Here is a 15,273-nt window from a genome sequence, read left to right on the forward strand (position 1 = left end):
ACAAAGTACCAGGCGAACAGAAGTCAGCAGAAGGTAACTTGTGTGAAAAAACATGGAAACCAGTAACCTTCTGCTGACTTCTGTTCGCCTGGTACTTTGTCTGAAAATGTTCCTGTTTTCGGCCAGGAAACAGGAAACAGGAAAATTTTCAGACAAAGTACCAGGCGAACAGAAGTCAGCAGAAGGCAACTGGTTTCCATGTTTTTTCACACAAGTTTCCTTCTGCTGACTTCTGTTCGCCTGGTACTTGGTCAGAAAATGTTCCTGTTTTCGGCCAGGAAACAGGAAACAGGAAAATTTTCAGACAAAGTACCAGGCGAACAGAAGTCAGCAGAAGGCAACTGGTTTCCATGTTTTTTCACACTGGTTTCCATGTTTTTTCACACAAGTTACCTTCTGCTGACTTCTGTTCGCCTGGTACTTTGTCTCAAAATGTTCCTGTTTTCGGCCAGGAAACAGGAAACAGGAAAATTTTCAGACAAAGTACCAGGCGAACAGAAGTCAGCAGAAGGCAACTGGTTTCCATGTTTTTTCACACAAGTTTCCTTCTGCTGACTTCTGTTCGCCTGGTACTTGGTCTGAAAATTTTCCTGTTTTCGGCCAGGAAACAGGAAACAGGAAAATTTTCAGACAAAGTACCAGGCAAACAGAAGTCAGCTGAAGGTAACTGGTTTCCATGTTTTTTCACTGTGTCAAAATTTGGATGCTATGAAACCGCAATTCATTTTTCAGTCGCCAAGTAACTAAAATTTATTGCGGTTTAATTTCTTCATTGTGGCTATAATAATGATCCAATCGGATCTGATCTGATAGATATGGTCATTCTCTACGGAATGGCGTTTTTAGTTTTCTGTTATCTTCAAAATTGTAGATTTGGGAGGTTTTCGCCCTTTTTGCGGGGCGGAAGGGGCCGGGGATCATTTTTGAAATACACTGGTTTCAGTGTGAGCATACAGCAGTCTGGTGCCAAAATTTGGTGGCTCTAGCTCTTGTAGTCTCTGAGAACTAGCCGACAAACAAGACGGACGGACGGACGGACGGACGGACGGACAGACGGACAGACAGACATGGCTCAATCGACTCGGCTATTGATGCTGATCAAGAATATATATACTTTATGGGGTCGGAAACGTTTCCTTCTGTGCGTTACATACAACCGTTATCCGCACAAATACAATATACCCTATTTACTCTTCGAGGACCGGGTATAAAAAGAATATCAGAGTCGGGGAATATGAGTTTTATCGATATATTTACTTTATATTTCTTGGCAATGAAAAAGTATATTTTGGTATATTTTTGAAAGGCTGACGGTATTTTGTATCGATAATTCTTCTGCAGACACGTATTTATTTATGTTAGATGTTTTTTAAAATAAAAATTAAATTGTGATTAAACCAGGTAGCGCAGGCCGTCAACAAGTAGTGCAGCAAGTGGGTCATCATGTTTGCCAATCTGAAGAATAAGCTAATCGAAGAGGTGAAAGCGTCACCGTCCAAATTCCAACAATTCGCGACTGCTGCACAGGTACCGTACGTTCAGGTGTTTGCCAAGGGGTGTTGAAGTGGGGGGAAATAAAAATGCAAATTGACGAAAACACGCACACCAAAGCAAACGTAGTGTGTGTGCGTGTGTGAGGTAGGGCTGGTGGAGATGCATTTTGACCCATTTCCACGATCATAATAGATATTATGGCCAGCTGCATCTGCTGGCCTAGCCACCCAGGAAAACCTTGCACCAACACACACACTCACCACTTACCACTAACACGTCTAATGACACTTGCAGGCGGCCGTGAGCTCATCGACGCCGAACAGCTCCGACACCAACACCAGCAGCGGCAGCGGCACCAATGAGAACTTTTTCAGCATCACGGAGGAGGGTGAGCTTTCTTTTCGTTCTGCCTGCCATGTTTTAGATTCTTATCAGCCGATTTTCCATTCCCCTCATGCACACAGACACGCCTCAGAACTCGCCGTACCGCATTCAGAAGCTGCCAACGACGAGCGCTTCCTCGCTGAGGGGACGCTCCTCCACACAATCCTTGAATGGACTGGGCGGCGGAGCCGTACCAAGGAGCCGTAAGCTGTCCAACTCATCCATGGCCAGCGATGTGTCCTTCCGCCTGCCCTCCTACGATGCTCCAGCCGTAAATATTGATGGAACAAATACAAGACTATGATTTTAAACGGATTTCTTTAGGTCTATCACTTGCAATCGGATCTGGACGAGACGAGCAGCGAGTTTGATGACTCTGCGTCGACGGCACGCCTGGATGTGATCACCAAGGACCAGCTGTACGATGCGTACAAGAAGTCCCTCGATCGCTACCACAAGTATCGCTGCCGGTACACGGATCTGGCCAAGAAGTACAAGGAACTGGAACGTGACAGCACCAAGGCAAGGGTATCTATCTATCTATCGGAAATCTTATCTTGGCTTATCACCGATAAGCGCCTTACTTATGCTGACCATAAAATGTTCCCCGTTTGCAGTCGGTGCTGGTGGAGACACAGGACAAGGCACTGCGTAGGATCAGTGAACTGCGCGAGCAATGCACACTGGAACAGCAGGCAAAGGCGCATTTGGAGGAGGCACTGCGCATCGAAATGGATGACATGAGCTGCAAGATGCAGGCCTATCAGACCAAGCTCAAGTTGCTCGGCGAGAATCCGGAGAACATTTCGGCTGCCCTGGAGCGGGTCAGTCAGGGACTGGACAGCGACAAGCTGATCGATCTGGAGGAATCGGCTGGAGGCAGGTCCCCGCCCCCAGCCAATGGGGACTTGACCCATCTGCAACAGCGGCTCGAGGAGCGGCAAGCGCAGTTTGAGGAGATGACGGGAAAATACGAAGCTCTGCGGAAACAGGAGGAGGAGAATGTCCTGCTCTTGGCACAGACCAAGCAAGCCATTCACACGGAGCTGGAGCACAAGGACATCGAGGTGCGGCAACTGCAAGAGAAGCTTAAGCAATACGAATCGCAGCGCGAGTCTCAGACCAGCGACGTCAAAGATCAGCTGAAGAAGCTGCTGGAGGCAAGGCAGGAAGCCGATGCCAAACTCATTGCCACAGAGCATATTTTGTCCTCCCTCAGAGGCGAACATGCTGCAAAGGAGCAACAGGTGGTGGCCCTCGAGAAGCAGCTGGCGGCGCTCAAAGCGGAAAGCGAAACGAAATTGAACGAATTGCGGCAGCAGAGCGAACAGCTTGGATCTGATCAACTTAAGAAGCTGCAGGTGGCCAAGGAAGCTGCGGAATCTAAACTGTTGTCCACAGAGGAGCTACTGAATGCCCTAAAGGTGCAACACTCGGCAAAGGAGGAACAGGTAGTCGCACTGGAGAAGCAAATGGAAACATTCAAAGCAGAAAGCGAATCGCAATTGAATGAATTGCGGCAGCAGAGCGAGGAGCGTGGCTCTGAGGCACTCAAGCAGCTACAGGTGGCCAAGGAAAAGGCAGAAGCTCAGCTTTTGTCCCAGGAGGAGCTATTGAACTCCTTGAAGATGCAACACACGGCAAAGGAGGAACAAGTGGAGACACTCGAACAGCAGCTGGCAGCTCTCAAAGCGGAAAGCGAAACCAAATTGAAGGAATTGCGGCAGCACAGTGAGGAGCGTGGCTCTGAGCAACTGCAGAAGCTACAGGTAGCCAAAGAGGAGGCAGAAGCTAAACTATTATCCACAGAGGAGCTGCTGAAAACTCTGAACTTGCAGCACACGGCGAAGGAGGAGCAGCTGGAAACTCTCAAAGCAGAAACCGATCAGACTCTGCACCAGCTGCACGCCGATCGTGAGTCTGAGAGCAATGCTGCCAAGGCACAGCTACAGGAACTACAATTGGCCAGAGATGAGGCAGAGGCGAAGCTCCTGAGCACCGAACAGCTTTTGGTCTCCCTGAGAGGCGAGTTGGCAGCCAAAAACGAGCAGGCGGCGGCACTGGAGGAGGAAGTGAATGCGCTCAAAACAGACAGTGAGCTGAGCTTGCAGGATTTGCGCCAGCACAACGATCAGTTGCTTGAGATTGTTCAGCGCTCGCAGCAGAATGACTTTGAGGGTCAACTGCAGCAGACGAAGGACAATGTGGCTGCGCTTGAGGGGCAGCTGGTGGAGCGCGAGCGGCAAACCTTGGAGCTCGAAAAGAGCTTGGAGATCGAGCGGGAGTCTGTGGCCGCGCTGATCAGCGAGAAAACATCCCTCGAAGAGCAGCACAAACTGCGATTGGAGCAACTGCAGCGCGAAATCCAAATGCTTCAGGATCAGCATGCCAGCACAGAGAGTGAAACGATTTCCGCACTGAAGGCGCAGCTGGAAACGCTCAACCAGGAGCTGGGCGGCAGTCGGGCGAGTCTCCTGGCCAAGGAGAAGGAACTGAAGGCCTCTGGCAATAAGTTGAACAAGCTGAAGAAGCAGCACGAACAACAGCAGGCCAAGACAAGCGAACACACAGCACGCATGGAGCAGCTGCAAAAAGAGATGGCGGAGAGCCAAAGTGTCGCCAGGCACGTGGAGAACGAGAAGGAGGAGCTGCAGGCACGCGTTAGCTCCATCCTGGAGGAAATCACCAGCATGCAGACGCACTTGCAGCAAGTGCAGGACTCGCATGGCCAACTGGAGAGCGAGAACCGCGAGCTGGAGTCTCGCATCGAGGCTATGCAGCAGGAGCAGCAGGGAAACAACGCGCACGGCGAGCGCACCACTGCCAAGATGGAGGAAATTCAGAGTGAAAACTCCAAGCTAGCTGAGCGCAACTGTCTGCTGGAGGAGCAGACGAATCACCTCGAAAAGCAGCTGCAGTTGGAGCAGGAAGAGCTGGCCAAGGTGCAGGCGAAGATGCAGCAGGTGCTGGACGAACACTCCAAGCTGCAGAACGCCCAAGAGCTCATGGATCACGATCATCGCACGCTGCAGGACAAGTGCGATGCCTACGAGAAGGAGACGCTGCTGAACAAGGATGCCCTGGAGTGCCTGCAGTCGGCCAGCGAGGAGCTGCAGCAGGCCAAGGCCAATCTGGAGCGAGAGCTGGCGGAGCAGCAGTCGCAGCTGTTGGAGCTGCGAGAGCGCCAACGCGAGCAAGAGCAGCAGGTGAAGGACCAGGCCGAACGCTGCTCTGAACTAGAGGCAAGCCATCTGGAGAGCGACTCCCAGGCGCAGGCGACCATCCAGAATCTTCGCCATCAGATCGATGCCTTCAGGGAGGCAGAGCAGGGCGTCCAGGATAGGCTGCAGGCGGCTGGAGTGTCCCACGCCAGCCAAATGGCCATACTCGAGGCACGCTGGAGTGCAGCCAATGCGGATGTTGAGCGGCTGCACGAGGCGAATGATGCCCTGCAGCTGGCCATGGATCAACAGAGTCAGCGCATGGAGGAGTTGCAGGAGATACTCGCCCAGAGGGATCGTCAACTGGAGCACTCGGAAGACTCCACCAAAAAGCTGGCCAAATACGACGAGATTCAAGTGGAAAACGAGTATCTGCACACGCATACGAAGCAGCTGGAGCAGGAGCTGGCCGACAATGCGGAGCTCAAGGAGAAGCTAAAGTCTATGCAGTGCGAGCTCTATGTGCTCCAGGAGCAGGTCGAGCACCACGCCACTCAAGTGACCGAAAAGGAAGCACAAAGTGCGACGGCCAAGGCGGAGGCGGAACAGCTGAGAACGGCGCTGGAGGAACAGACACTCGAACTTACCCGCCAGCGGGAACACGCCAGTTTCGTGACGGAACAGAGTGATGCTGTCCAGACAGAGCTGCTGCAGACGCAGCAGCAACTGCAGGAGCGGCAAAGCGAGTTGGCCAAGGCCCAGGAGGAACACATCAGCCTGCAGGCGGCCATTGCGCAACTTCACAAAGAGGTGGCCAGCCTCAAGGAGCAGCCTGCGGTTTCCGTTGCCACAGATGCCGACAGTCTGCGCAGCCTCAACGAGCAGCTGCAGCGCGAGCTGGAGGGTCTGAAGCACAAGAGCAACGGTGCCGAGTCGAATATGCAGCAGGAAATCGAGGAGCTGCAGGCGAACAACCAACAGATGGCCGAGCGCATCAACGAGCTGGAGGCCCTGAGGGCGGGCATTCAGGCTCAGCAACTGCTGAACAGCATGGCACCCAAGCACGTTCAGGAGGCGGCAGCCAGCAGCGAAAAGGCCGTGCTGGAGTCCAAATTGAAGGAGATCATGAACGAGGTCCAGGATGTGACGAATCGAAACCTGTTCCTCGAGCAAAAGTGTGAAAACTTCCTGATACTCGAACAGTCGAACGAGCGGCTGAAGCTGCAGAATGCGAAACTCTCGCGTCAACTGGATGAAACACTGGTAAGCATGGAGTCAGAGGCTTTGCTTGGAACACTTAATAACATATTAAATAATACTCTCTTGCAGGTATCCATGCAGCACAGCGACACTGTGCCGGTCAACACAGAGTTTGAGTATCTGCGCAACATCATGTTCCAGGTGAGTGTCCACAGATTTGTCGGTTTAAAAACATTTTAAAATCTTGTCTTTCCCTTTTTGGCAGTACTTAACCGGCACCACAAACAATGAGACTTTGGTGAAGGTGATATCAGCGGTGCTGAAATTCTCGCCACAGCAGTCGCAGGTGGCCCTGGAGAAGGAGCATCAGCGTCGATCGTTGGTATGACCCATTCCAGGCTGTTCCATTCGCAAATCACTCAAGATTCATTGGTTGGCTTCTTTGCAGCTAAATAAACTGATCTAGCATGAACTAATGGCTCTCCACGATGGCGGCTGGTGGGAGCCATGCCCAGCCACGCTGCTAGACTACAAGTTGAATCGGAATCAGAATGGTTAGCCCAAGATCACAATAAGTACCTTATACCTAAGCGGAAAACTGGGCAGAGCAATGGATTCAAGACTCCAAGCATTTCCGCGCTACGCATTAAACCTAACCCACATATATCTACTTATATGCTATTATCAATGTTATTATTGTACAGTCTCCTCTGTTGATCTTGTCACACGCATGCTATGGCCACCCATTGTACATTTCTATTTGGGTTGACATTACCCGTTCGTCTCTCTCTCTGTCTGTTCTTTCTCGCTACACATCCCATCCCGCCAAAGTGCAATCGTATTTTGTGTATTTTAGTTTAAGTTGAAAATTGTAAGGCGACGAAGGATTCATTGCAGTTGCAGGTGCAGTTACAGCATTTAGTTTAATCCAAGATCTATACATAAAAATATACACTATAATAATGATATAAATAAATAGTTGCAATTCATATAAAAGAATCAATCTCGTGTACCCGCTCCCTGTTGCGCTGGCTGCGTGTGTGCATTCTTCATCTGGAAATGGTAGACTCTCCGCCGCTGCACAAAGCTGCGCAGCATGGCCCGCGTCAGTGGCGCCAGTTGGTAGCTGGGTCTGTAGCTCTGCAGTGCATCGAGTGCGTGCTTGAAGCCGAAGCGCTGCAGCCTCAAGATTGCCTGAACGGCTGCCTCCTGCACAGCGGGCCGTGGCACTGCCACGAGCAGACGCTTGAACAGACCCATAAAGCCGGAGATGTCGGTCTCCATTGGCAGCGGCTTCACTACCACCGATATGCACTGCAGTATGCCCGCGAGTCGAACGTCGTACGCATCGGAGTGTGCACTTAGATCACAGTAGCTGGAGGCGAGCGGCACCAGGTGCTGGCCGAGCACATTGTTCAGCACATCCACTCTCTTGCTGCGACGGCAGAACAGGGCAAAGGCATAGCTCAGCTGCTCCAGGTGGCCCACCTTCAGCTTGTTCACCAGATTCTCCAGCACCTGTTGGCTGGTGGGCTCGAAGGGCTGGAAGTGATACTCGAAGCGCAGCTTGGAGAGCAGCAAACGGCCGTAGCCATTGGGCTCAGTCACGTCGTACTGCCGACTCATCAGCAGGTGCTTGATCACTGTGATCAGGGGATCGGAGTTGTTGTACTCCCGCTCCTCGCGGTGCGGCAGCACCGTGGGATGGCAGGACAGCACCTCATACGCCAGCTGAGGCGCATCCGGGTTGTAGTGATACAATATTTTGGCCAGCAGCAGACGTGACGGGTTCTCGTAGGTTTCCGGATTCGAATGGCTCAGCTGCAGTCGCACCACCTGCAGGTAGAGCTTCACGCACGTTAGGGCCCAGTCCAACTGGACTCGCTCCTTGGTCAGCCTGAAGAGTCGCCTTTCCAGGGCACACAGGAAGCTCTGTGTATACGAGGGTTGGCCCTGGCCTCTGAACAACTCAAAGTATCTCAGGGCACTTAGCAGGCGATCCAACGGGTCGTTTGGCTGGGGCTCCTTCCAATCGTAGCTCAACTGGCAGAAGGCTCTAATCATCATTGTGACAATCACAGCCACATCCCGCGTTACCTTAAAGACTTCCTTGGAGAAGTCACTGCATGTGGAGTCCAGTTGCATGGTGTCCATGAGATGTCTTTCTATTGTGGAGCAAAGCCTATCAAGCTGCGTCTGGCTGAGATGCGGAGAACACTTCACTTTACCCTTGGGCGCCTCCACCACATGGATAAGTATAGCTTTGGGTTCCGCGTCGCCACTTGGGCATCCTGATAGCTCCAATGGTATCTCGATGGGTGGACTGTCGCTCTCGTTCGACTCCTGGGAAGTGGGTGAGGCTGGAGACTCCAAGAAATGGTAAATTTTCTTCGTCTCTTTTCTCTCCGCTCTCCTTTCATCTTCCTGTGTCGGCGTCGGCTCCTTAGATAGTTGCTCCTTCAGGCTATTCTGTTCCATTTGTATCTGCTTAGCTCTCAAACGTGTTAAGCGAACTTCTGTTTGCGGCAACTCGCTTGCTCTTTCGTCCCTTTTAAGCGGACTAAAGGCCGATCGCGGTGGGGATTGCGCGATCGGCGAGGAATTTCCTTCTTCTATAACTAGTTGCGGCTCATCTTCCGACTCCTCACTGCTGCTACATCCGAAATTAAACGAATCCCAGGGCCGCTGCTCCTCGTTCGCATCAGCCTCCGGGTCAGATTCGCTGCCAAACAATTCCAAATTGTAGTTCGTGTGCACGGGAGTCGGTGGTTCTGCCTCTTCGTCATCTGTGAAAGATGGCATATTCTTGCCACAGTTCCCTGTGAAGAATTGTGGGCTACATTCCGCTAGCAACGAATCTGTATCGCTTGTAGCAACCTCTTCTTTGTCATGGAGTTCCGTTTGCTGTTTCAGGGAAGTTTCTTCATCGCTGCAGACTTGAGGATCGCATTCCGCTGGCAACGATTCCATGTCGCTCGTGGCAACCTCCTCATTGAATTTGGGTGGCCGCGGCTTCGGTTTCAGAAAGGTTTCCTTATTAGAATTTTCCTTAGAGAGTTGCACATCCTGCTCTGTTTCGCTGCCACTTTGTTCTGCCTCTCGCATGCCAGAACCATTGGTGGTCAGGTGAAGCAAATACCGCTCCTCCGAGTCCAATTCAAAGTCTAGATTATCACAGTAGGACATGTTGAAGGTGTTTAGATTGCTTATGAATTGAATGGCGGTCTCTGGTGCTGGGCACTCCACTTCCTGAAGCACTTCCATTGCTTCCATGGGCACTTGGACTGGTGCTTCGATCGAGGGCAGTTCCACAAGTTTACGCTTGGGCATTGGCTTCAGCAGGGAAGCTGATTTGCGTTTTCTTGACTTTCGCTTTCGTTCTTTCGGTGGCCGCGGTAGCTTCGGTGGCAGATGGATCGGCGTGAGCTCTCCTTCGATGCTAATGTTGGGCGACTCCGTAATGATGTCCATGGGATCGGTGCCAACCTCTGTGCACGACTCGTAGTTATCTGTAAAGAAAGCGCGTTGAGTTAAATCACATAATCGAAGAAGGAATATCGCTTGGAGACCTTTCTTGCTGGAGGCGTGCTCGGGCTGTAGCTGCTTCTCAATCACCGGATGGGTCAGTGTGCCCTCATAAAGGGCGTAGAGCCAGCTGGTAAAGTCCATTTGATTGATGCTGGGCGGCGGTGACTGTGTGGGGTTCGATCTCCTGTGCAGCAGACAGAGAACCATTTGGCCAATAACCTGCCACAGCTCGTCGAAGGCCTGGGGCGGCAGGTTGGCGAGGCAGCTTTGGTTTTGAGGTAGAAAGTTGAGAATTTCCCTGGCAAACTCCTTGTTGTTGCCAGCCGGCACGCTGCCGCTGCCCGCCAGTGCCTCATCCTTCACACTCTCGAGCATGGTGCGCGAGGGGGGCCGAGACGTGGAGACCTTCAGCTGGGACGGCATCTCCGGCATGAAGTCGATCTCTCGATGCACATTGCACAGCATGGTGCAGGTGCCCACGTCCATGGTGGTTGTCTTGGGCGTGATTTCTTCATCCACCATAAGCAGAGGTTCCATTATGGGGCTGAGGGGCTTGACGACATCGTGGCTATGCCAGGATAGCATCTCATCTAGGATTTGTCTCACATTCGGCGGGGGTTTTGGCTCTGGAAAGCAAGTGCCCACATCGCGGTACTTGATGAAGGAGGCTGTGGTGGTGCTTCTTGTGGTTGTGGTGTTCTTATGCTGCGTTCCCTGGTTGCGCGTCGCCACCAGATTCATCACTTGCACCCCAATGCAGCTCGTACTGGTCGTGGCTGTCGTGGTCGAAGTCTGAGAGGCTTGCGTTTTCAACGCTGCTTGCGGCGCGGGCTTAGGCTCTGCCGTGGCATGCTGCGTTCCCTGGCTGCGCATCTCCAACAGATTCGTCACTTGCACCCCAATGCAGCTCGTAATGGTCGCCGGCTTGGTCGAAGTCTGCGTGGACTGCGTTTTGCATGCTGTTTGGTTGCCTTTTCGCTTTGCTTTTGGATTTGGATTCGGACTCTTCGGCTCTGGCACTGCAATCTTTGCCGACTTGCAGTACTCTCGGACTTTTCTCATTATATTCTGCTCACGCCGCGAGAGCCCGGCATCGTCGCCAACTCTGTTTGCGAGTTGCATGTATGCCTCGACCAGGTCTTTGGCATCCATCGGCAGAGCCCTGATCTTTAACTCCTCCTCCAGATTCTCACAGTTGGTGACTTGGGCATCCAGTTTTATTTCCAGCTCGCTGCAGCGGCCTCCCAGTTCTTGGCACTGCTTCTCCAGCTCTATCCTCAGCTGCTTCTCCTTCGTGTACAGATCCGTCACCTCCTTGGCTGTCCGCTGCGTGTCGGTCAGTTGTTGATTGTGGCACTGCAGCTGCTTCAGCTTACGTATCAGCTCATCGTTGTCACAAATCCGCTCGGACAGCCGGCGACGCCTGGACTGGGCGTTTGGGTGGATCTTAGTTATCGACGAGTGCCGATACGGCGGCGCCAGGAAAACTCCCTCGTGAGCGCACGGACCCAGCAATTGATCTATGTTGATCTCGGGGAATTGTAGGTTCTCTGGCATCATGGCCATGGCGCCTCCTCCTCCTCCCTCTTGTTTTGATACTTCACGTGTTTACGTTGGGGCGCTTGATAAACGCTCAGTTTGAATGGAACTTTGCGGGAAACCGCATTTCTGATGACACAATGTTTGGCAATGTGGCGTGGAAACACTTAGGGTTAACTAATTTAAAAACACAGATAAAATGAAAACTAAAAAATAAATCCGCGTTTTCTTTTGCAACCGGTCACCCAGTAGGGCTGGAAAATCGTCGATAAAACTATCGATGGAATGTTGCTTACTATCGATTGTTTTCTGCAGCCCTGGGAAATACAGATGAGTGTCTGGTATCTTAATGCAATTTTAAATACCACATTTTACACAAATTTATGAACATTTTACAGATTACAGAAAATGTATCCGTTTTCAACTCATTTATTCGCCAATCAAGGTTAAAGCCAACAAAAACAGCTCCGAAATGTAGATGCATATATTAAAACTAAAGGCAGCATCACTCTTGAGGGCCATTTAATGGTGTTCGGCTGCCTCCTTAGCCTGGGACTCGGCCCATGCCTTCTTGTTTCCGGGCGAGTTGGCTGTTGGAAGAAAAATGATTACAACGTGCACTTGCTTGTGTAATTTCGGCAGGACCGGCAGGAAAACTTACCCAGTCGGCTGATCTTGTAGAAAACGGGCACGCAGGCAATAGCCGCGATGAAGTAGTAGCGCCAGATCCACTGATTCTTGATGTAGTGCTTGATGGGGAACTGGGCAATCTTTGCCGAGAAAGTGTACGGGTATCTCATGGGGCGACCCACGGGCTTTTCGGGAGCAGCTTTGTCGGCCATGGTAGTTGTTGATTTAGATACTGCAGTGGCGAGGAAATATATCAGATTTTGATTTATGCAAAAATTATGTAATTTTCCTACGAATGCCGAACGTACGTACCTCGATGAAAGACCACAATAGAATCGTCAGGTGCAACTCTGTAGTAAGGCTGCCAACTTTTGCTGCTATCGTGCGTAGGGACTATCGAAAATGTTCTGCTGTGTAATTAATTTCGTCTATAATGGCAGAATGAAACATACGGCTTGCTAAGTTTAACTTTATTTTAGCTACTGGGTGTTGAAAAGTCTGGTTTGTTTTTAGGAAATAAGGATTTTCATTAGGGTTGCTAGACTACTTTCGATAACATCGATAACCAGCTCGATCAGCTGGTGTTTTTGCCGTCGTGAGCAAACAAATTGAACCATTTAACAAATCGTAAGGTAAAATGAAAGCTGTAGCCTGTAAATAGCTAAGTAACAAGCCGGTTAATGAGGAATACTATCATTTGCTAACCTCTTTGTGTGTCCTAATAGTGCCGCTACTAGGGGCCTCAGACTGCAGGCATTGCCACATCCTTTGCTATTTAAATTTCCATGTCTGTCTCCTCGCAAGCTCTCACAATGTTTAAAACGAACGACCAGGTGTCACAGGTATCAGGCCTCACTCCTTTATACCATTGTAGTGCACTTGTAGTCTTTGGTTTTGCATGCCTCTTGATTTGATTTAGAATTGGATCCTCCCCAGCCTGATTATTATCTCAACTAATTTCACACCCCACCCTTCCACAGACTGAGAGTCAGACGTCCAAGGCCAAACCAAAGAAACTGAGGCAACGAAATCGTCCCCGAAACAAACGAAATCGCGTGGAAGACAGCACCGCCACTACTACAGAATCCTCGACTACCACTGAGAGCACAATGCCAGGGGACAACAGCCAGCAGGAGGCTGCAACGCGTGAGCAGGTCATGGCAGAGCGCGAGGCCAAGAAGCAAGCCAAGCAGGCCAAGAAACAAAAGTCTACACCGCCAGCTACAAAAATCATCACCGAAGTGGAGCAGACGACCATAACCACCAAGCTGACGACCACGACAACAACCACTGCCAGGGACAAGCCGGAGCCGCCAGCAGCAACTGCAGCGCCAGCAGCTCCCATTGCCGCAGTCACTTGCACTGCGGCGGCAGTAACGGAAACTGGTGACAAGACCCGCGACCAGATCAAGGCTGAGCGAGAGGCCAAAAAGGCGGCCAAGCAGGCTGCCAAAGTAGCCAAATCCAGTGGAGCGAAGGTCGAAGCTCCCGTACAGCAGTTGGCCAACTTACAGGTGACAGAGAAGACTCCAGCGCCAAGCGAAGCTCCAGCCCCTGCAGCGGATGAGGACAAGGCAAGCAACCTTTCAAACGTTCAACCTGAAAGCCTTTAATCCTCTGTCATTTACAGAAGAAACCCGCTCTGAGCAAAGCCGAGCGACGGGCCATACAGGAGGCTCAGCGGGCAGCCAAGGCGCAAGGCCAAGGACAAGTGAAGAAAGCCCAGCCAGCGGCCAAGGCTCCGGTAAAGACTACGGCCACGCACACGGCACCCAAGGAACTGAAACGGGAGAGCGTCTCGCCAGTCAAGACAACGGCGACAGCTTCACCCAGCAAGAACTCCTCGGGCAGCGCCAAGTCAGAGTGCAAAGTAAAGCTCTTCAATCACTTGGTGTCTGCAGAAAAGGGCGCCAGCCTGTTCATCAACGATCCGCTGGTGCATCCCAGCATGGCGCGCCTGGGCGTGCAGTATGCTCAGCGCACAGTGGTCGGCTCCAATGCTCGCTGCATTGCCTTTCTGCATGCGCTGCGGCAGGTGGTGCAGGACTTTGAGACGCCAGCCAAGAAGGAGTTTGGCCGCAGCTTGGATGCTGCGGTGCAGCACCACGTGGATCACCTGCACAAGTGTCGCCCGCTGGCCGTCTCCGTGTCCAATGCCTACAAACAGTTTAGGAATCAGGTCACGCAGCTGCCGGCAGATGTGCCAGAGGCGGAGGTAAGTCAGGGATCACGGCTCACTGCTTCAGGGATGTTGACTTAAATTCTTTTTTACAGCTGAAGGAAATACTCGTGCACTTCATCGACACCTACATAGAGAACCAGATTGGCAAGGCGGCCCAGGCCATAAGCAGCTCTCTGCAGGAGAAGATCACCGACGGCGATGTGCTGCTCACCTTTGGCTGCTCCTCGCTGATACAGTTCATCTGCGAGGAGGCCAAGCGGCGACAGGTGGCCTTCCGTGTCATTGTCGTCGACTCGCGTCCCACGTGCGAGGGCCAGGAGATGCTGCGTCGCCTGCATGCTCACGGCATACCCTGCACCTATGTGCTGATCAATGCCGTGGGCTATGTGATGGCCGAGGCGACCAAGGTGCTGCTCGGTGCCCATGCCTTGCTCGCCAACGGCTATGTGATGGCGCGCACAGGCACTGCACAGGTGGCCCTGGTGGCCAATACCCACAACGTTCCCGTTCTGGTCTGCTGCGAGACGCACAAGTTCAGCGAACGCTTCCAGACGGACGCCATCGTCTACAACGAGCTGAGCGATCCCAACGAGCTGGTGCGCGACGACAAGTGCTGCCTCAAGAACTGGGCATCCAAGGCACACCTCACGCCCCTCAACCTGAACTACGACATAACGCCACCCGAGCTGGTCAGCGCCGTTGTCACCGAGGTGGCCATCCTGCCCTGCACCAGTGTTCCCGTCATTCTGCGCATCAAGCCAGACATTGGCTACTAATCCTCGCTCAGACAAAAGCCTGCTGCCCGCTGCTGTTGAATAAATATTTTAATTTTTTTATTATTACACTTTGATCAAATCGATAAACACAATTTTGAATAGTATTTTTAATGTTTTTGCTTTGCCCAGAGAGGAGAGAGGCTTGCTGGAGGCTGTATGTGGATTGTGGCTGAAGGAATAGCTAAAATCGAGACAGTTTTCAGGCTTCTCTGCTAGATGGAATCGAATGTAAAAGGGTTTTGTCGCACAGCGGCCCCTCCCTCTCTGCTGATAAATATTATATTTATAGACACTTAGTTAATAGTTTTGTGTGTGTGTGTGTGCCAATCTACATCAGTTTAACAACAAAATATACAGATTTTTGTGCCCGACTTATCGT

At 51.7% G+C, this 15,273-nt stretch overlaps 4 protein-coding genes across 5 annotated transcripts; 2 read left to right on the forward strand and 2 right to left on the reverse strand.

Moving 5' to 3' along the window:
* The first annotated feature begins 1,331 nt into the window (after window positions 1-1,331).
* Window positions 1,332-7,238, forward strand: LOC117891620 (golgin subfamily A member 4). Its single transcript, XM_034797156.1, has 8 exons — window positions 1,332-1,527; window positions 1,789-1,882; window positions 1,959-2,149; window positions 2,203-2,406; window positions 2,496-6,302; window positions 6,369-6,440; window positions 6,505-6,621; window positions 6,688-7,238. The coding sequence occupies exons 1-8, from the start codon at window positions 1,444-1,446 to the stop codon at window positions 6,703-6,705; spliced, it is 4,587 nt and encodes a 1,528-aa protein (XP_034653047.1). The 5' UTR covers window positions 1,332-1,443; the 3' UTR covers window positions 6,706-7,238.
* LOC117891621 (little elongation complex subunit 1) lies at window positions 7,215-11,582 on the reverse strand. The gene is made up of 2 exons (XM_034797157.1): window positions 9,809-11,582; window positions 7,215-9,748 (listed from the first exon to the last, which is right to left on the reverse strand). The coding sequence occupies exons 1-2, from the start codon at window positions 11,331-11,333 to the stop codon at window positions 7,239-7,241; spliced, it is 4,035 nt and encodes a 1,344-aa protein (XP_034653048.1). The 5' UTR covers window positions 11,334-11,582; the 3' UTR covers window positions 7,215-7,238.
* A 137-nt stretch (window positions 11,583-11,719) lies between these two features.
* LOC117891626 lies at window positions 11,720-12,168 on the reverse strand. The gene is made up of 2 exons (XM_034797164.1): window positions 11,968-12,168; window positions 11,720-11,896 (listed from the first exon to the last, which is right to left on the reverse strand). The coding sequence occupies exons 1-2, from the start codon at window positions 12,146-12,148 to the stop codon at window positions 11,829-11,831; spliced, it is 249 nt and encodes an 82-aa protein (XP_034653055.1). The 5' UTR covers window positions 12,149-12,168; the 3' UTR covers window positions 11,720-11,828.
* A 278-nt stretch (window positions 12,169-12,446) lies between these two features.
* Window positions 12,447-14,958, forward strand: LOC117891624 (translation initiation factor eIF-2B subunit delta). Of its 2 annotated transcripts, XM_034797162.1 has the most exons (5): window positions 12,509-12,568; window positions 12,662-12,778; window positions 12,917-13,510; window positions 13,567-14,151; window positions 14,211-14,958. In XM_034797162.1, exons 2-5 carry the CDS (start codon window positions 12,722-12,724, stop codon window positions 14,892-14,894), a joined length of 1,920 nt encoding a protein of 639 aa, XP_034653053.1. In that variant the 5' UTR covers window positions 12,509-12,568; window positions 12,662-12,721; the 3' UTR covers window positions 14,895-14,958. The 2 variants fall into 2 exon arrangements, with proteins under 2 accessions (XP_034653054.1, XP_034653053.1); XM_034797163.1 differs by lacking the exon at window positions 12,662-12,778 and having other exon boundaries at window positions 12,447-12,568.
* The last annotated feature ends 315 nt before the right edge of the window (window positions 14,959-15,273 follow it).

The sequence above is a fragment of the Drosophila subobscura genome, chromosome E (assembly GCF_008121235.1).
Source record: "Drosophila subobscura isolate 14011-0131.10 chromosome E, UCBerk_Dsub_1.0, whole genome shotgun sequence".
NCBI classification, from domain to species: Eukaryota; Metazoa; Arthropoda; class Insecta; order Diptera; family Drosophilidae; genus Drosophila; species Drosophila subobscura.